This window comes from Curcuma longa, chromosome 13 (assembly GCF_044706935.1).
Source record: "Curcuma longa cultivar G26 ecotype Majalengka, Jawa Barat chromosome 13, ITB_CL_G26_1.1, whole genome shotgun sequence".
NCBI lineage: Eukaryota > Viridiplantae > Streptophyta > Magnoliopsida > Zingiberales > Zingiberaceae > Curcuma > Curcuma longa.
Genome location: NC_133873.1, coordinates 5,714,183 through 5,734,529, shown reverse-complemented (window position 1 = coordinate 5,734,529; position 20,347 = coordinate 5,714,183). Strand labels below are relative to the sequence as shown.

General features: G+C 35.3%; 2 protein-coding genes across 3 annotated transcripts; both read left to right on the top strand.

Moving 5' to 3' along the window:
• The first annotated feature begins 3,850 nt into the window (after positions 1-3,850).
• Positions 3,851-7,834, top strand: LOC141844495 (uncharacterized). 2 transcript variants are annotated; one of them, XM_074732528.1, is made up of 3 exons: positions 3,851-5,042; positions 5,570-5,671; positions 7,455-7,834. In XM_074732528.1, exon 1 carries the CDS (start codon positions 3,851-3,853, stop codon positions 5,033-5,035), a length of 1,185 nt encoding a protein of 394 aa, XP_074588629.1. In that variant the 3' UTR covers positions 5,036-5,042; positions 5,570-5,671; positions 7,455-7,834. The 2 variants fall into 2 exon arrangements, with proteins under 2 accessions (XP_074588629.1, XP_074588628.1); XM_074732527.1 differs by having other exon boundaries at positions 3,851-5,047.
• Positions 7,835-8,518: 684 nt separating this feature from the next.
• Positions 8,519-18,497, top strand: LOC141844229 (glutamate receptor 3.4-like). Its single transcript, XM_074732261.1, has 6 exons — positions 8,519-8,809; positions 11,462-12,798; positions 12,891-13,168; positions 16,402-16,433; positions 16,524-16,930; positions 17,900-18,497. The coding sequence occupies exons 1-6, from the start codon at positions 8,536-8,538 to the stop codon at positions 18,311-18,313; spliced, it is 2,742 nt and encodes a 913-aa protein (XP_074588362.1). The 5' UTR covers positions 8,519-8,535; the 3' UTR covers positions 18,314-18,497.
• Positions 18,498-20,347: the final 1,850 nt, after the last annotated feature.

Here is a 20,347-nt window from a genome sequence, read left to right as displayed (position 1 = left end):
TACTTTAATAATATTTCTTAATTAATTCACCATAATACAATATTACCTATGTATATATTATGATGAAATCAAAATTGTATTAACTCAAAAAAATATTATTCAATAATCAAATTTATCATAAATCGAGATGTAGACATTAATTGGATACAACAATATAATATATATGTAGAAGAAGATTAATTTAATTTGTTTGTTACTGAAAAGGCACGATTGCAATGCGGAAGGTTCAGTGGACCAATCATATCACGTAGTCTGCAGTTCCCCTTGGTCGAACCCATCGACTGTGGAAGCTAGCTAGCTAGCTAGCTTTTCATTTTTCATGTTTTTTTTTAATAATTAAGGCATTTAATTTTTACGATTCTAAAGATGATCAATTTAATTAAGTTCACCTAGCACCATTCTCTTGAATTTAATTAATTAATTATATATATACCAACTTTGCTATTGATTGATCTTGATTAGGTTAAGATGAATGCATCTCACACATAATCAATCATTATATATATTAATTTTAAGGCAATCGGAGCAGCCTACTTTCCACGTGCTAATTAGCAGTACTTTTAGTTTTATTATTAGAGGATACTTATACTTAATTTCCACGTGCTACTAGAGTTGGTTCATCGGTGGATCTGCTATATATTTTATTTCCTGCACTGGCACCACCAGTGAGAGAGAGAGCATCGGCGACGACCGATAAAACTGCACGCTTGAATTTGATGCTTAAGTTAGACTGTAAATTAAAGAACGAGTGAGAATGTGCTCGTACTTTCTTTCTCCCTCACTGATTCTCACCTATTTTATACCATTGGTGCTATTCGGGTCGTGACGTCAGGCTGAGGTCTCTTGAATTATTTGGGCCGATCGATCGAGCCGTAGAGGAGGCAACCATGTCAGGTCCGTACTCTCAGACTAACCCTTGGCGATCGCATAGGGCACTTACTGTTGGTGGCTAGCTAATCGTGTCAGATGACGATTGTTCACAGTTGTCGAACTGTCAACTGGCCGTGACAAGACGGGCCAAGTTCAGACAGACCCATGGAGCCGATCGAGTGGGGGAGGGAGGGGAAGGTCCACGTAGCTAAGGAACAAGTCACGATCATCTTCACTTCATAGTGAATAGTGAATAGTGAAGATGTTCTCGTAAAGCATACGCATCGTAATGAGGATGTTGTTCTGGATTCAGAATATTCTCATTAAATATATCAGACATAGCAGAGATGTTCTGAATCACGTACGCATATAAAAATCACAATGCAAGTGCTAAGGGAGATAAAATTATCAGCCTCTCAGAGATGCAAATTGTGACAGAATATAAATATAATTCTTGTAAAAACAGTGAAAAACTAATTAATATTATATTAAAAATTACAATTATACTTTTTAAAATAAAAGATCTATTTTATGATTATAAAATTGTTTTTTTTTCACGTATCTGAATTAAGCTCCTCAAGCTCGCGAAAAGTCTATAACTTTATCTGACATCTCATCTCATCTCATCTGATGATGCATTTGTTAAGGAAAATAATTCACTTTTGTTTTTTTTCCTAAATCTGTACAATAATTCTCTTCTTGTTTTTACGATGATCAAATATTTTATTTTTTAAAAATAAATCTTATTGTTGAAAGCTAGCAACCGACCAATCATTGATACATTTTTTTTTCATTTCTAAATTTTTTATTGAAAAATAGGAACTAAAAGTCAAATTGCAGATCCAACAAATCTGAGAGCTGGCCAAAATGATGCACATGAGGCTTTATATTAATTAGGAACATATACAAAATGAGGTGATAGAGTTAGATATTGGTCCCTCCCTACTGCTAACGCTACGAATTCATTATACTGCTGACAGAACACTGCTAGGTTAGATTTTTATATAGGTGTTTTAAGATATTCATCCAGTTTAAAATTTAAATTCTAATGTGTTTTTACATGCGGTTTCTCATCTGGATTATGACTATAATACCACTTAGACTTATAGAATTCATATATCTTCAGAACATTATATTGTCCATTTTTTTCTTAATCTTAAATTTTATTTTCGAATATTATCTAAAAAGTCTTATATATGCTGATTATAATTCATAATCTTTGTAATCCAACATAATGTTCTTATTTATTCATCTAAGGATTTGTATTTGTCTAATTTTTTGATTCAGTCGGTAGAGTGGCTAATGGACAAGTCTTCAATTTAATATATCAAATTCAATAGAAAACATCTTTTACAATTAAATAAAAAATATCTAAAGTAATACACATATTACAATTACATAAAAATATAAAATGACTAAACTAAATGAATATATTTACTATATATATAAATAGACCTAATATGAAAAAATCTCATATTGATGAAAGTTTCTTTTTATACTATTCGGATCAGTTGAGTGTACTTTCATCTCCATTTAATGAATTAGATGGAGTACATATTCATAGATATGAAATCGTCACTTTAACAACCCCTCCTGATTGAATATATATTCATAGCTCTTCTGCAAAACTAGCAACTCCACGATCATCTGTAAAGAAATAAATCGAGAAATTAATTTCGGTGAAATTGTAAACTGTATTGAGTAAATTAAGCTTTTTATAGTAATTTTTTTTAGTACCACTATGTTAATAAGAACCTATTGCCGAAACAACACCTCAGTCAACAACATAATAAACAGCACCTCAGTTAACACTATATTCATAGCTCACTACTAAAGCTTTGAGAATAATAGTCCTCGGCATAATGCATCATTATATGAGTTCAATAAAAGCATCAATTATGATCTATCATGTACTTAGAGACTCATTAACTATAGGGTGATACAAAGTGTACTTTAAGATAATTTGATTTTAAAATTGTTACGATTCGATTAATTTTGAAGATGATCAATGCGGTCCCGAAAAATTTCTTATCTATTGACCATTAAAATAAATCAAAATTTTTGTCACTTAATAATTATTTTCATCACTAAGTTTTTTAAATTTAAAATCCTAGATCCGTATATGTGCTCATGCCAATCCATCCAAATGATCAATGTTCTTGCCTTCTTGGTCAGTCACCCCATCACAGAAAATATTTTCGATAATACATTTCAATTAGGACTCGAACTTTCAATGCCCGATTATTTATTGAAGGACCTGATTATTACACCATAATCCTGAGGCATTACATACTCATTGTAAGCAAAAGGTGGATCCCAAGGCAGTCCCGGCCCCACAAGTGTCTACCTTTGGCCTTTTTCTCATCATGGTTAGCGCAAGGGAGGGATCGAACCCAAGCCTCAATGTAAGCAACTGCCCTGCGCTAACCATGTGAGCAAGCCCGTGGGGGCTGATATGTATGTAATTGCATCTGCTAAATGAGATGGAAAATTATACTAACTTAATAGATTACTTATACTAAATAATTTTCTTAATAATTTAGAGTATAGGGTTTTATGATACAACTGATTTTTTAAATAAAAATGGATTATTTATATTTATATTTGATTTTAGTAATAATTTAACCTAACTTTATTAATGTTTTAACCAATTTTGGGGTTAGATGATTATATATTTAATGTAAGGGTTATAGATTTAAATCTCAATTTCATTATAAATATATATTTGAATATTTTAGGTATTACAAACCTTAATATATTTTAAAAAGAGAAATGGTGATAATAATTTTAAAAAAGATTTTTGGGGAGAGTAAAAATTTGAAAAAGCAAATCACAGTCCTGAATTAACTCTTTATTTAACTCTCTGGGATCCTCTCCTAAATCCAATCATCCAAACACTTACTTTATTTAACCCTTTATCTAATATCCAAATTGCCTCGTCAAAAGACTAAAAAAAGGAAAAAAAAATCTAATCATCAAGATGGCCTCACCCTCGCTGGCTGGGCTGCGCCGCCGTCTTCCTCCACTCCTCCTGCTTTGTCGTCGCCTCACCAATGCTCCGACGAAGGCCTTCCAAGAGCCGCTCACCGCCCGCTCTGCTCTCGCCCTCCTCCGCTCCGAGAAAGACCCTATCCGCATCCTGTCCATCTGCCGTGCCGCCGCTCTATCGCCCACTTCCTACCCTGATCGCGCTGCCCTCTCTCTGGCCGTGTCGGCCCTATCGGCCTCCGGATCCCAATCTTCCGTCCGCTCTCTCCTCGATGGTCTTCTCTCGTCACCCTCGGCCGCCGCTGTCCGCCCCCATGTCATCGTCCTCTTTGGCCAGGCCGGCATGCTATCCGACGCCCTCCGCGTCTTCGAAGATTCGCATAATCCTTCAGTTCGTACCTTCAACTCCCTTCTTTTCGCCTGTATCGTCTCTAAGAAGCACTCCGAAGTCCCCAGAATCTTCTACGATTTCACCATTTCCTACCATATAAAACCTGATCTCACTACGTACAACACTGTCATCAAAGCGTTCTGCGAATCTGGATCCTCAAGGTGCTTCTTTTCCGTTTTGGCTGAGATGGTGCGGTTTAGAGTTAAGCCAAATGTGACCACTTTCGGCATTGCCTTGGCCGGATTTTACCGTGAGCAGTTGTTTGATGATGTAAGGGAGGTTTTGTTATTGATGAAGAAGCACAAATGCCGTGCCAATCTTTCAATTTACAATGTTAGGATACAGAGCTTGTGCAAACTGAAAAGAAGTAGCGATGCGAAAGAGTTACTGAGGGAAATGCGAAAAAGGGGCATGGAGCCCAACTGGGTCACCTATGATCACCTGATCTTGGGATGTTGCAGCGAGGGGAATTTGAAGGAGGCAATGATGTATTTCAAGGAGATGAAAAAGAGAGGATTGGTTCCTGAGAGTACCTGTTACTTCACTTTAATTTATTATTTGTGCAAAGGTAAGGACTTTGAGGTGGCTCTTGAAGTGTGCAAAGAGAGCATAGGGAAGAATTGGGTGCCACATTTTTCCATTATGGTGGAGCTTGTAAATGGTCTTATTAGTGTTTCAAAGCTCGAGGAAGCTAGGGAGATGCTAGAAAAGGTGAAGGAGAAGTTCCCTAGCAATTATGAGAGATGGAAGGACGTTGAAGAAAACATGGCTTTAGTTACACATTGAGGACTTGGTGAGGTATGTGTGCTTTGGCAGATGTTTTAGTAGTATGTTGTGTTTATGATTTCTCAGAAATTATGTTTTAGTAGAACATACATGCAATAGTTGCTCTAGATTGCCTCTTCAAATAAGTTGCCAGCCGCCCTTATAACACTATAACTAGTTTCCCTATATACACTTGGTTTCTGCTCAATAGGAATTGATACCAGCAGGGAAGCATGTAAAATTTTCAATTTCTTTTATTAGGGTGACCGCTATTTTGAGGATTAAAAACATTATGTTCTTGCTATTGGTAATTGATTTTTTTAATAAACAAGTGATAGTTATGCATCCTGTATTATGTATAGTAGATGCAATAATCCAAATTGCACAATTTGTATGTTATCACTTGTACTTCAGTAACCTTGCAACATTTTCAGATTATCAATGAGCATGAAATTGTAACATCTTCCACTTTTCTGTTGTTCCCAAATTTTAGGGGTTGTTTATTAACTTGCCATTAGGAATATTGCACTAAAAGTAATCACTGTCCTTTTTCAGGATTATCATTCTGTATACATGTGGCTGCTGGCTACAGAAGAATTGAGCCTCGTTCAGATAAAAACCCGACGATCATAGAGAAACACAACTTTCTTAGTTTTGGTAAGAGAATCTGATGGCTATTGTTTTACAATTTTACTTCATTTGTCATTATGTGTTTAGTTTGATCTCCCCCAATTGTTTTTGGTGTTTAAATGGGTCTGAACCATTTCAGTTTTGGTGACCTTGTCCACGAGAACCTACTATTGTCATAGAAATTCTAACGTAGCTAGACTATTATTACCGAGGTCACAAGCTAAATATTAACAAATTTAAATATAAATCACACATATATACTTTTTTAGAAAAAAATTCACTCATTGATTGTTTCAAGATACATTTGTACTTGCTAAAATCGAAAAAAAAATCCATACTACATATGTTTGACAAGATTACGAGGTCATAATATTGAATTGATTGATGTGTTTCCATGCTAAACTTCAAACTTTAACTTAGAATCTTAATATCATTAATGAGTCATTTGTGTCATTTCAAAATTAAATTAGTCAAATTATTTAATCACTTTACTCAAGAACCAAAAAGTTATTCTAGTGTAATCAAATTTTAGCCCGCCAATAGAACATATGAAAATCACTAGGTCACTAGATCACCTTTCAATCTGTTTTTTTTGAAATACTAGTCATTTATAATACAATGATAAAGACAAATTCCTAAAGTAAACTACAGTCCAAAGACAATTAAAAAAATCTATCTTTATATTCTGATGTATTTTTTATTATTATATTAACTACAAAGTATATTTGTAAATTTTGAGTGGGATGAAATGACCTCTTTAACGCCATGGTAGCTATGTCCCTATTCATAAGCTGATTCAAAATTTGTATCAATCTAGTCTAGTTGCCATGAGAGTTATGAGATTGATTATATTCCATGAGATCATTAGCTAGTTTGAGGGGAGCATTTGAGAATCATAGTCGCTGTAAATATTATGATAATAATGTTAGAATTAGTTGGTTTAATCTTGTCTTTTTATTTGCTTACATATTGTCATGCTTGGGGGGTTATGACACATGAGGGCAGTGACTATATTAAACCCAATTTGCAACTTAGTATTAGAGTCATCCTCCCCTATCTCTCCTTGTTGCCGCCTTGATCTATGTTGCTTCTCACATTGCAAAGTTCCTCTCAATTTGCTCTTGCTTCTCTGCCCCTTCACGGTTGATTGTGAAATCCCCCCTCAACCTGCCCTCTCCTTCCAGATTGTAACTTCCACTCTCATTCATCCACTTCACCCCCTTACTTGTGCCTGCACCTGTTTACTTCTCTCTTCGTTCCTGTCTATGCTGCAAAAGTTTCTGTCTTCCCTCTCCATCATTGCAGTCCTCTTCTTTTCCTCACCTCCATGTTTCAAGGCATTACTACCATATGCAAGTTTCTCAACTCTAAATCATAAGCTAGTCCCTTTGTTTTTTTTTCCCGTTCCTAGGATCACTTCTTGTTCGATGTGTTCTTTGAACCTTAGGAGTTAGGACCATTGATTCTCCTTGCCTTCTTAACAAATGACCTTAACAATCTTAATAGTGATATTGAACTAATACATAAAAAGCTAATGCTTATGAACAATTGTGTTTCTATTGTCATCCTAATGTTCTTTAATGCTGATAGGTCTCCACAATTTCTCTCCTTTGTCACTCTACAAAAACAAAAAGATAATTCTAGTTTCACTTATAGTATGTATGCTTTACATGACCGAATAACTTGCAGGAATTAGCTATTTGTCAAAATTCATGTAATACTTCATTCCTGTGAATCACTCCAGCTACCGTTTCAGTTTCTTGTCTCCTATGCCTGTAACTGAACATCCTTTTCTGCTCATGTATTCCAGCACTACCTGGGCAGATCTTCCTCACTACTATCAGGTTGCACCTCATTCCAGCAATTGGATGCAGCAGCAAAAAACCAACCTCCGGCGAGCTATCGAACCCAGCTTTGGTGGTGAAGGCTTGCTAGATGCAAATTCTGAAGGAGAAGAATCTGTTTGTTGAAGACAGTCCTTTTAGGGTTTAGTAACTGCTGTATCTTTCTTCAACAGAAACAAAGTCTTTTTTTTTTTTTTTTGATAATCCAGGCATTCAACTCGTCAAACCGATTAATTTTGGAGGTGATCGGTAACGTTGTGTGTAATTAAGAAAATAGGTTGGCCTTTGGCCTCTTAAGTTTATTTATTTTTAAAAAATTGTGTAACTTCTTTAAGATTATAGATATATTTATTAGCAGTGTTCATTTTGTTTAAAATGGTCTCAATCTAATTGGATCACACTGAATTTTTCTATGATTGTTTTTGAGAAATTGACTGAACCAAAGAAATATGTGTGCTCAAGTGAAACTAAATTAAAACATCAAATTTGGTTCAGTTTAATTTAGATTGAACTAAATTAGCATCTAAATATTATAATTTTATTATTAGATTATGATGTTATGGATCAAGTATATTTAGTGGAATTTAGAGGCGAAATAGGAAGATTAGGGTTCGAATTTCAAATAAAATGAATATTGACTTTTGAGTGTATAATTTAGTTCGAATTTCAAATAAAATGAATAGGGAAACGTTGGATATTTGGATTATTAAAAAAAGTTTGAAATTCTAAATAAAAAAGTTCATAAATATTGAGTTGTTCATCACAAATTTTAATGATAAAGATATATATTTTATTAGTTAAAAGGATACATTTATTTTTTATTTGATTTGATTATTTGTAAATCAAATAAAAAAAGTAATTAATATGGAAATTTTGAAAGAATTGGAGGCAAACTAAAAAAATTATTAAAAATGGGAGGTGAAGTGAAAAAAAAAAATTTGATAAAAATTAGGTGCAAAGTGAAATTTGCTCTCGCCACTGTTTTGAGCTCCAGTTCATTAGCTGCAGTAGCACAGAATCCCCACCACAGGTCCGCAACACAAAGCCATGGCCATTGCTTGGATCACAGGTCGCGGTGGTGTGCGCTTGCTCTTGCTCGCTCTTTCCACTTCCTTTTGCGCGCTTGTGGGAGCCGGCCGGCCTGCCTCGGTCAACATCGGGGCAGTTTTCACGTTCGATTCCGTCATCGGCAGAGCCGCGAAGGTCGCGATCGAAGCCGCCGTCGACGATGTGAATAACGATTCATCTATTCTTCGAGGGACGCGGCTGAATCTCATAATGAAAGACACGAAGTGTAGCGTTTTCCTTGGATCTGTCGCAGGTAAACAAGTATCGTATTTATCTTAGAAGTACTTGTGTTTTCCTTCCCCTCTAGGTTTCATTGACAATATATGGAATAAGGTATTCTTTTTTACTATATCTCTAATTGCTCCCTGGAACACTTCGTTAGTTCGTTTGCATAATCTTTCAGAAAATTTGAGAGTTTTTTCCACTTTATTTGTCAATCTTACCTGTTAGGACAAAAAGGTAGAGGCGCATTACCATCTTCTAGTCATTTTAAGGGCCTTTTGCTTTTTTGTGTGTGTTGGGGGGGGGGGGGGGGGGGGGGGGGGGGGGGGGGGGGTACAGTAACCTTTCCTAATGGATTGCCCTTTCTACTTTTCATGCCAGCTTAAATAAAAAAGGTTAATACATAAATGTATCAGAATATTTACATTTTTTTCAATAAAATTTATCCAAGTCTTTAAAAAAGTTTAAAATCTCTCATCCCTATTTTAAAGTAGATTAACATCTAGCCTCTATTGTTATTTTGTCCAACCTTGGTTAAAAAGCTGATGGCACCCACATGATATTTGTGATGTCAGCAAAATTCATATGTGGATGTGTATTTTAAATTGTATTAAAATCTAATTGACATTATAATTGTATTAAGGCTTAAACATTTATACATCTTTCCTCATTGTCGACGTTGTCTCCTCTTTCGCAATCTGCTTCCTGGCCAACTAAGATGAAGTTCAAAGAGAAGATGAGGGTGGTGAACATGATGGTGACAATGATAGAGACATCTTCAACAAGGAAGAGAAGGAAGGAGGAAAAGCTTAAGGAAATGTGATAACTCCACGATAATGTAAAGTGCAAGTTTTGTTGACATAATAAATTGCACATGGATGTCATGTCACTTTTTTAATTTAGGTCCGATGGTATTACAACAAAGATTAGATTTTCATATAATTTAAAATCAATATAATAGATTTATAGATTAACCTTATTTAGAAAAAAATGATGACTCGAGATGCACGAAGTTCCCACCAATACGGGTCCTAGAGAACGGTGAACCACATTGGATCTTTTGCACGCAGTTTTACCTTGCATTGAAAGAGGTTATTTTCACGACTCAAACCCGTGACCATTAGGTCACACGGTAGTAACTTTACCATTGCACCAAGGCTTAAACATTTGAATAAATTTATATAATAACTCTAAATAGAATGAAATTTGTGTTCAAGAAAACAAATTAAAATAAATTAAAAATATATTTTTGATAATTTTTTGTTAAATAATATTATTTTAACTTAGTAATTGTTGGAACCATATTACAGAATTATCAATTTTATTAATTAGTTGAAGATAAGATCAGACTTGCCTATTCGATCATGAGATATCAACATGTAATAAATGAACATATTAATAAAAGATATTAGAGAAAAATAAAATCAGAGGCAAACCAATTCAGTCCCAAGGCTAGGGCTCAGATTCTAATCTTGTACCTTAATGATACAATTAATTCTACCGTAAGGATACAACTGATGTTCTACAGTCAGCAATTAGTGTGGAGGCCATTCATAGGTCGTTCTAATTTTGAGCACCATAAAAAAATTTACACTTAAAAGTATTTAATAAGAGTAAGGGGGAGAAAGGCTCTAGAGAAGACTTTAGATTTAAACTTTTCCCTTGGTGTGTTTCCTCTAAATTTGAAATTTAAATTAAATAAAAACAAAATTTGAATTATATTTTAATTTTGAGTCTCTGAATTAAAGATATCAATCATGCCAAACAAAACTCAAAAGTGAAATGGATTATTATGGTAAATAAATTATTTCTCAACATTTATAATGAGGTCAATAAGGTGCTTCTAAAAGTTTGAACCTTCACTTGGTACTGAAACTTCCATTGGAAGGAATAAGGTGGACTACATCTTGAACATTATCCATTTTGGTTTGACTTTAACTAGAATACACATCATAAAGAAGTTTGAAATGTAGGTCAGTGCATTAATGGATGTGCACAATGCTTTAGTTTTTTGTGAGATCATCTTGGAAGGTATAGGAAGGGGAGTTTTGGCGCAATGGTAAAGTTGTTGCCGTGTGACCTAGAGGTCACAGGTTCGAGTTTCGAAAATAACCTTTTGCAAAGCAGGGTAAGCCTGCGTACAATAGACCCTTCCCCAGGATCCTGCATCGGCTAGAGCTTCGTGCACCAGACTGCCCATCTTGAAAGGTGAGCTTCGTACACCAGACTGCCCATCTTGAAAGGTATAGCTCCTATCTGAAAGGCTGTATATGAATACTCCCATGTAAAAGATCCTTTTAGGAATATGTGTAGAGAGTTATATCTCATGGTTATACTGCCGTGGTTTGTAATAGTTCTCTACAAATTTATCTTCTTGTTTTGAAGATTCAAGTTGTGTGTTTGTTTGGAACTGCAAAACCAAGTCTTTCTTTAGTTACAGATTGGTTAAGTGCCAAGGGTCATACTTTTTCTTCTTAAGATGTCAGATAGAGAGTTCATAATAATTTGACATAAAAAATAATGGCGTTTCTCTGTATCGCTTATATTCGCTTATTTGATTCCATTAATAAATTCAATTGAACTTTACTTGTATTTAGGAGAATATTCAATATTCTTTTCCAAAATGAAAGTCTACCTTTTATGTCTGCTTTAACATTTTTCTTGTTTACTTTCTCTCCTGCAGCCTTGACAGTTCTTGAGCAGGATGCTATTGCGATAATTGGACCACAGTCATCTTCAATAGCTCACATGCTTTCTTCATTTTCTAATGGACTTAAAGTACCACTAATATCTTTTGCAGCTTCGGATCCAACTCTTTCTTCTCTTGACTTTCCCTTCTTTGTCCGTACGACATTCTGTGATTCCTATCAGATGGCTGCAATGGCAGACCTAATAGATTATTTTGGATGGAGAAAGGTTATTGCAATTTATGTTGATGATGATTATGGAAGGAATGGAATATACTATCTTGATGATGCACTTGCCAAGAAAATGTCAAAAATTTATAAAATTGCTTTTCCAGTCAAAGCAAGTCGAAATAAGATCATGGATTTGCTGCAAATGTCTAAGCTAATAGGCCCACGTGTTTATGTGGTGCATGCTACCCCTGACTCTGGTCTGGAGATATTTTCTGCTGCTGAGCAGCTTAATATGCTGACTGATGGATATGTTTGGCTGACAACAGATTGGCTTGCAACTGCTCTAGATACATTTCAATTGGTCAATTCAAGCTATCTGCAAGGAGTCGTTGGTTTCCGTCAATACATTCCTCATTCGAGAGAAAGGGATGCTTTTTTGTCTAGATGGAGTGATTTACAAGTTAAGGGTGGAGTAAGCGCAAGATTGAATACCTACAGCTTTTCTGGATATGACACAGTTTGGGCAGTTGCTCATGCAATCGACCACTTCCTAGATGAACATGAGAATATAACTTTTTCCTCTAACAGTGACTTACTGGGCATAAAAGGGAAAATGCAGCTGGGAAGGCTCAAGACCTTTGATGGAGGGAGCTTATTACTGCATAAAATATTACTTCTAAACTTTCCTGGTTTATCTGGTCAAATTCAGTTTGACAATGACAAAAACCTCATTAATCGTATGTATGAAATTTTTAACATTGCTGGTTCAGTGGCTAATAGAGCTGGGTATTGGTCTAACTTCACTGGTCTTTCCATCTCTTTACCTGATAATCTACCTTTAAGAAGACCAAAAAATTTGAGCCTTGGCAGGGTTCTTGAGAGGATAACTTGGCCTGGTGGAAAGACAAAAATTCCACGAGGTTGGGTTGTGGCAAGCCGTGAGAGGCCACTGAGAATAGCCATTCCTAATAGAGCTAGTTATCTGGAGTTTGTGAGAATATCAAATGGTAGAAGTAGGGATAATATCAGTGGATATTGCATCGATGTATTCAAAGAGATAGTAAAACTGATTCCCTATGAGGTTCCTTATGAGTTTGTGCCAGTTGGGAATGGCCACTCAAATCCAAATTATAATGATCTTGTGAACATGGTGGTGCAAGAGGTAATTCCTTACCACCAACCTTTCCTCCTCAGTTAAAATAAGTTGGTTACAAGTCTTTAGTTTACTGAATTTCACCATGAAATATGTTTTAGGTTGTCGATGCTGCTGTTGGTGATATTGCTATAGTCACAAACCGGAGTAGAATCTCTGATTTTACACAGCCCTACGTCTGTACTGGCCTTGTGATTTTAGCTCCTATTAAGAGTACAAAGTCGAGTACTTGGGTTTTTGTCAGACCTTTTACTGTTGGGATGTGGTGTATGACTGGATCATTCTTTTTCATCATTGGGTTTGTTATTTGGCTACTTGAGCATAGGGTCAACAGTGCTTTCAGGGGTCCACCAAGGCGGCAATGCATAACTTTATTTTTGTAAGGCATTTCTAGAATTTTTTCAAACATGCAGTTTAAATTTGTCTACTGCTTATTCTAGTTAGTTTCCTAGCAATGGCAACAACTTTTCACACTTAAATTATGTCTTCTTTGTTATATTGCAGTAGTAATGGTTACATATAAAATTATACAGGGATACCCCATAAAGAAAAATTTTATTCTTATTCTTATCTTCTTATGTACTTGGCATCAACAAATCTCTTTTTTTGAAAGTTGTTGGCAATGAATTATGAAGGAAACTTGTTCACATTATTATTAATTAGTCTACAACAATTTATCACATCACACACTCAATTTTAAGAAATACTAAAAACACGCACCAAAATTTGATATTTAGCAAGGCACACTTGTTCCTGAAAATGTCACTCCGCTCATTGCAGCCCCAAACCAAAGCGTTGAATTTGATTTCTCTTGGCTGAACCAAACTGAACCAAGGCAAAAAGCATAAACTTAGTTATTTCATCAAACACTTTCACCCAAAAGTCATTGATGACCCTAAAAAGTCTCAAATTCATATCAAATTGACATTACTGCACTCCTAATAAGCTTCTGAGTTCATCTATATATATTAAAATTTTGAACTCTTTAGGGCCATTAATGAGTTGACTTGATGACTTTTAGAGACACCAATCACTTTTTGTCAAAAAGTCATTGATGGTTGAAGATTTTTGGCAAAAAGTCATTCAAGGTCCTAAAGAACTCAAGTTTATTCTAAATTTATATTGTTGCATTTCTAATGGTCCCTTAAATCCATTCATGATGTTTATTTCTGAATTTAAAGACCTTTAGGATCATCAATGATGATTCTATGCTAAAAGTGTTTGATGGCCCTTGGTCAAAATTGTTTGGCGGCTCTAACAATTTCGTATTAAATTAACATAGTTACGTTCCTAGTGACCCTCGAGTCTGTATATTTTTTTTTCAAATTTTTGAACCCTTTAAAGCCATAAATGATTTTTGTCAAAAAGTCATTAATGACCTTAAAGAGCTTACATTTATTTTAAATTTGCACCGTCGCACTGCTATGATCCCTGAATCCATCTACACACACATATATTGTCAAATTTGGAGCCTTTTAGATCCATCAATGATTTTGTGTCAAAAAAAAGTCAGCCATCAATAAACATTTGGCACACAATCATTGATGGATCTTTAGACACCAGATTCACTCCAAATCTGCATTATTCTGGCCCTAGAACTCTCCTAAAATTTATCATGCTTAAACTTCCTTGATTCCAAACCCTTTTCGACCATCTATCATTTTTGGCCAAAAGTCATTAATAGATCTAGGCACATCAGATTCACTTCAAATCTGAATCATTCTATTTCTGGCAGTCAACCATGCTCAGCTTCCCTGATTCCTTAGTCATTTCAGCCAACTGGAACTTTACTCTTCACTGTATATGAATAATTTAGTAGACCAAAGAAGTTGATTTTTGATATGAGCATAAAACTATTTGAGAAAGCTTTTTATATTTACCTAACTTTTATTTTTCTAACTTCTTCATGGTAGGGAAGACCCTATTCTCGATGAAGTGCTCACATTTATTGAATTTATTAAATCAAGATTGCAGGAAAGATGCCTATATGCTAATCAAGAGAGAAATACTACCAATGTGCCACCTATATCTAGGTCTAGGTCCATCAATAACTTTTTGCCATTCATTGATGGCTTTAAAGAGTTTGAATTTTTTTTTACAAAATTTGCATCATTGCTCTCCTAGTGATCCCCAAATCCATCCATATTAATTTGTTTTCTCTTCAAATTTGGAGTCTTTTAGGTTTATCAATAACTTTTGGCCTAAAAGAGTTTGAATTTGTTTCAAATTTACACTGTTAAATTTCTGATGGTGCCTTGAATTCATCCATGTTTTTTTTTCTCCAAATTTAGAGTTCTTTAGTGTCATCAATCATTTTGTGTCAAAAGTGTTTGATGACCTTGGGCAAAATTATTTGGTGACTCTAAAGATCTCAAATCCATGTCAAATGAGCACAAATTTGGAAAACTCATGGGGTTAGTTGTGTTCATTTGATACGAATTTGAGATCTTTAGACCCACCAAACAATTTTGGCCAAGGGTCATCAAACACTTTTGCCACAAAGCCATTGATGACCCTAAAAGATCTGAAATTAAAAAAAAAAAAGATTAGAGGACCATCAGGAATGTAAATTTGGAACAAATACAAGATTTTTAATACTATCAAGTATCAATGACTTTTTGCCAAAAAAAAGTCATTGATGAGGTTCTAAATTGGGAAAAAAAAAATTGATTGGATTCAAGAGGCCACTAGAAGTGCAATGACGTAAATTTGGAACAAAATTGAGCTCTAAAGTGTGTAAAAAATATAAACGGATTTAGAAGGTTACTAGGAGTACAATAATGTCAATTTAACATGATACCAAGATTTTAAGGTCATAAATGACTTTGGATGATAAATGTTTGATGAAACAACTAAGTTAATACTTTTTGCCTTGATTCGGTTTGGTTTGGCAAGAAAAACTGGTTCAATGCTTTGGTTTGGGGTTGTAATGGGCAGAGAGGCATTTTTAGGAACAAGTGTGACATTTGGTAAATATCAAAGACGAGTACACATTTTGGATATTTCTTAAAATTAAGTGCATTTGCATCTGTAGAATCTCAAGCTGATAGGATCAAACCAGATGAATGAATGAAAGAATGACACATACTGTTCCAGAAGATGAATAAAAAAACTACTAGCAATTTAGTAGTTTTTTAACATGTTCTTAGGCGTTTTGTTCATTTTGTAAATCAACACATGTCCCAAGGAGACTTGTAGAAATTCTATAGAACTTAATACTGATATTAATTTATAAGTGGACAGTATTTAGATATAAAATCTTAGAAGGAATTAATGTGTCAGCCTAATTGGCATAAAAAGTTACAATAACATCAACGAGCATAAACCTAAAGACAAAACTGAGTATTATACCTTGCCATAATATGGGAACATGCAATGACTTTATCATCTTTATCTCTTTCTCTCCTTGTTGTATTTTACACATGGATTAAAATGTTTATAGAGTAAGATGCCATAATCTTCAAATTCATCTTGATAAAATTTGGTTAAAGACTCATGGCAAAAAAAAGAAAAAAAAGAATAGATGTCTAGCCTACCATCATCTTGATTTATGGTGCAAAGTTTTATTATTAATGATGCTTTGCTTACAACTAACTTGCACGTATTTTACAGGTTTAGTTTCTCCACTCCCTTCCAATCACAGCGTGAGTGATTTTCTAATGTCATTTGTTTCATAACACACTAGCCATGATTCTGAGATCAAGAAAATTAAGATTCTAAAGTTTGAATTTCAGAAGAAGAAGTTTTGAGTACTCTTGGGCGATTTGTTATGATGGTATGGCTATTTCTTCTGATGGTCACGACATCAAGCTACACTGCAAGTTTAACTTCATTCCTTACTATCCAACAACTTTCATCTCCAATAAAAGGAATCGAGAGTTTAATTGCTAGCAACGAACCTATTGGTTATCAAGAAGGATCTTTTGCTCGAAGCTATCTTGTAGACGCACTCAACGTACACCCATCAAGGCTTGTTTCACTTGGCTCTCCTGAAGCTTACAAAGAATCACTAGAACTTGGGCCAAACAATGGAGGTGTAGCAGCAATTGTAGATGAGCTTCCATATGTTGAATTATTTCTAGCCAAAACCAGTGGATTTGGCATTGTTGGGCAGGCTTTCACGAAGAGTGGATGGGGATTTGTAAGTAAACTCTTTTAAATTCCACTAACATGTGATGACGTAATCTGAATTAAATCCATATTTATGGATATGTTTTTGGGCATTTAGATATATAACTGTATTCTTGTTGTTTAAATTGTTGAATCACTACATTCACCTTCTAGGAAAAATCAATAAATTTTAACATCTAGTGAAGAATAACTAAAGAAAAGTTATTACTTGGCTGATAATTGTTAGCTTACCATGCCAGTTGCGCCTAGAAATTTGATGCTTAGAAGCAGAATACAGAATCTGCAATAGAAGTCATTTTTGATACATGAAGTAAAACAGCATTGATCTTTTCCTGTCTTGGATCTCTAACCACTGAATTGCTATTCTTAATTTTTTTTTTTTGATAACCTCGAGCTTTATGTTTCACCAAATAGACAACATGAGAGAGATCTAGTTATGCAAATAGCTTTCTTCTGTTCATATTGCTGAATTAAAGCTTGTCCAGCTAAATATTTATTTAATGATGAATTTGTTGGAATAAACTGTTAATCACACTTAGTGACCTTCCTAAGTTAGTTGTTTTCCAATTAAGTTAAGCTTCTTGATTCTATGTTTGTTTGAGAACTTTATGCTTTAGAATCCATGTAATTATTTCATAATTCATCTGGTGCTGTCAGCATGGTAGATGTTCTTCAAACACAACAAAATTTTTTACTTGTTCTTTAGGAATTCACTGCCGATATTTTATTCTCAAGGAAAACAGTAACTCATGTCATACATAACACAGATTGATAAATGAAAATTGCTACAAACATCCACTAACCATTTGCTACTTGACGTTCTTCTGTATAATCTAACTCAAGTTAAGTCATGTTATTTATAAAAACAGATTCAATGATTCTCTAATAAGACATCTCTTACAAGTACTTGAGTTTGGTCATTCCCCATGTGTAGAGACACAAATTCATTTGATTTTTTACATTTTTGAAATTGCAACAGGCCTTTCCAAGAGATTCTCCCCTTGCGGTTGATATGTCAACAGCGATACTAAAGCTTTCTGAGGACGGAGTACTCCAAAATCTCCACAAAAAGTGGTTTTGCAACACAAGCTGCATTTCTCTGAGTGGCGGCAGCTCCGAGCCTAACCAGCTTCATTTGACCAGCTTTTGGGGATTATATTTGGTCTGTGGTGTTGCTGCCATTGCCTCACTTCTATTATTCTTTCTAAAGGTAATTTGTCAGTTCATTCACTCGAATAGGAAGAACGAAGATCCTGTATCCACTTCCTCTGGGCTACATGGCAGAAGCTTCTTTCAAGTCATAACCAGCTTCTTTGGATTCATCGATCAGAAAGAAGAAGCCATAATGAACATGGTTAAGCAAAAAAACTCCTCAGTACCTGAAATTAATTAGTTAAATCCTTTCTTATATCATCATGTCAATAGATGGATAAACGTTTTAAATTTTTTTGTCCTTGTTTGTTGGCATTGAATCATAGTGTATCTTGCTACTGTTAATTTAATCGCTTTTTATCCTCGGCCCACATGTCATGTTCATGTGGAAAATTTAAAAAAATAAATTCATGATGGTTTTGTTGTATTGTTAGTGGCTAGCTTTCCAGGTTGTATTCTTTACTGGAATCTCCCTGTTGCTACTTGATTGCAGAAGAAGGGCCAAATTTTGCAACTGGGCAATCTGTTAGTTTCCACGAGCAATTTTGCTGCTAATTTTTTGATAGTTAGTCCTATTCATTGTTTAATAGACTCTTATAAGACTTTCTATTGCACCTACCAGCTAATTTGGAGCATGAGATTCAGTTAATCTTCTTTAACAATTATTTACCTGCAGCATTCAATTGCATATGGCCTCAACCTAATGGATTCTGATAATCAAACATATTGATCTGAGTCTGTTTCTGTCTCTTCTGGTACTAGAAAACATTTAGATGACTCAAATTCAGAAACTTGTGTTGTAGAGAATTTGGCTCAGGGTTGTAAGTTCTTTCTTAGAGGAACTTGTCTTGGGTGCCCTCAAAGCTATGATTTCAAAGTTGCATGGTGGTGGAACATGGAGGCAACTCGAGGTAAAGGATCTAACATCTTACGAGAGTAATCTCATGCCATATGAGTTTTGTCATTTCCTATTTGAAGTCGTGAGTATAATTGATTGATAGATATGTGAGAGATTTTGTTTCACATGCTGGTGGTTTACGATAGAAATCTTCTGTTGTTGCTCGGTTGATGGCTGGTCTAGCTCTTTTAACTCCGTCACTTGGAATGGCTTGCGAGATCATCTATCTCGGAAAGGACCGAAGTTCTTCAATCACCTTCACTAACTTCAAGTCCTGGATTGGCACACTGTAGCTTCCCCTCTCTCTGAAATCAGAGGTTTCTGATGTTGATTCTGCCTTTGTTCTTCAGTGCTTCTTTGCGTAAGTCCTTTTATGATAGGTAGGCTCTCATTGTATTATTTCATATTTGGTTATCTAATAAATATGAATGGCTCGCCATTCATCTTACACTTCCGTGAGCCCTATTCTTCAACTCCAAGCTAACTTGACTATTGGAAGGGTCACGCCTACTGATGTACTTTGAATCGTAGGTGACCAAGATTTGAACTGCCGGAGGACAGACATAACGGTGGGCCCAAGGAAAAAGGGAGAGGAGGAGCCCAAACATACAGAAGGACACCATCACCAATGATGGTAAAAGGCCCAGATTTGCTTCCACGGGCTTAGCTGAGATGGTAAGTATATGATATACTTGCACAATGAGCGAGAGATCGAATCCTGAGGCAGGACATGAATCCTTATGGGGCATGAACAAGTTCCTATACTTTGATACAACTTATCCATCCATCCATCTTATACAACTTCCATCTATCCACCTTACTTCTCAGTCAATGTGATTTAACTCCTCTGTGTTAGTCCTGAGGCGGACTGGTGGGGGTGCTGGGGCAAGCGAATTTGCCTTTTTGCACAAAAGGCCAAGATTTTGATCGTTGTTAGCGAGGAGGATATGAACGGTAGAGGTGAGGAATATGCAAGGTGTGAGGAATAGCAATTTGGCCAACAGAGAGTGTACTGATTCCACTGGTCTCCGTCCAAATGAAGAGCCAATGTCTATGACTACTACCACGAAAGTAGAGGCATGGGATGAGTGGGCTTATGGTGTTGCCAAGCGCCATGAATACACATCTAAAGACAAGAGATGCATGGTGATTTGCTCATAGTGGATCATCAAAGGTGATTGTGTCATGGCGGCGGAGGGAATGGTAACAATCAAGGCCCTAGCCTTCAATGTGAATGAGAAGAAGATATATTGAGAGTTTGAGTTGAAGCTTTCAACCATCATTAAACCTTTGACAACCTTTTAGTACTTGTTGACAAAAGAAGTAGAGAGTATTTTCGTGCAACTTTTTATTCCTAAAATTCTCCAAGAGATCCTA

What these genes read in the sequence shown, in the direction of transcription:
- LOC141844495 (XM_074732528.1), top strand. Translation starts at nt 3,851, where the DNA reads ATGGCCTCACCCTCGCTGGCTGGGCTGCGCCGCCGTCTTCCTCCACTC.
- LOC141844229 (XM_074732261.1), top strand. Translation starts at nt 8,536, where the DNA reads ATGGCCATTGCTTGGATCACAGGTCGCGGTGGTGTGCGCTTGCTCTTG. An exon ending in TTTCCTTGGATCTGTCGCAG is followed by an intron (nt 8,810 to 11,461) that starts GTAAACAAGTAT and finishes TCTCTCCTGCAG; the next exon opens with CCTTGACAGTTCTTGAGCAG. An exon ending in CACTCCCTTCCAATCACAGC is followed by an intron (nt 16,434 to 16,523) that starts GTGAGTGATTTT and finishes TTTGAATTTCAG; the next exon opens with AAGAAGAAGTTTTGAGTACT.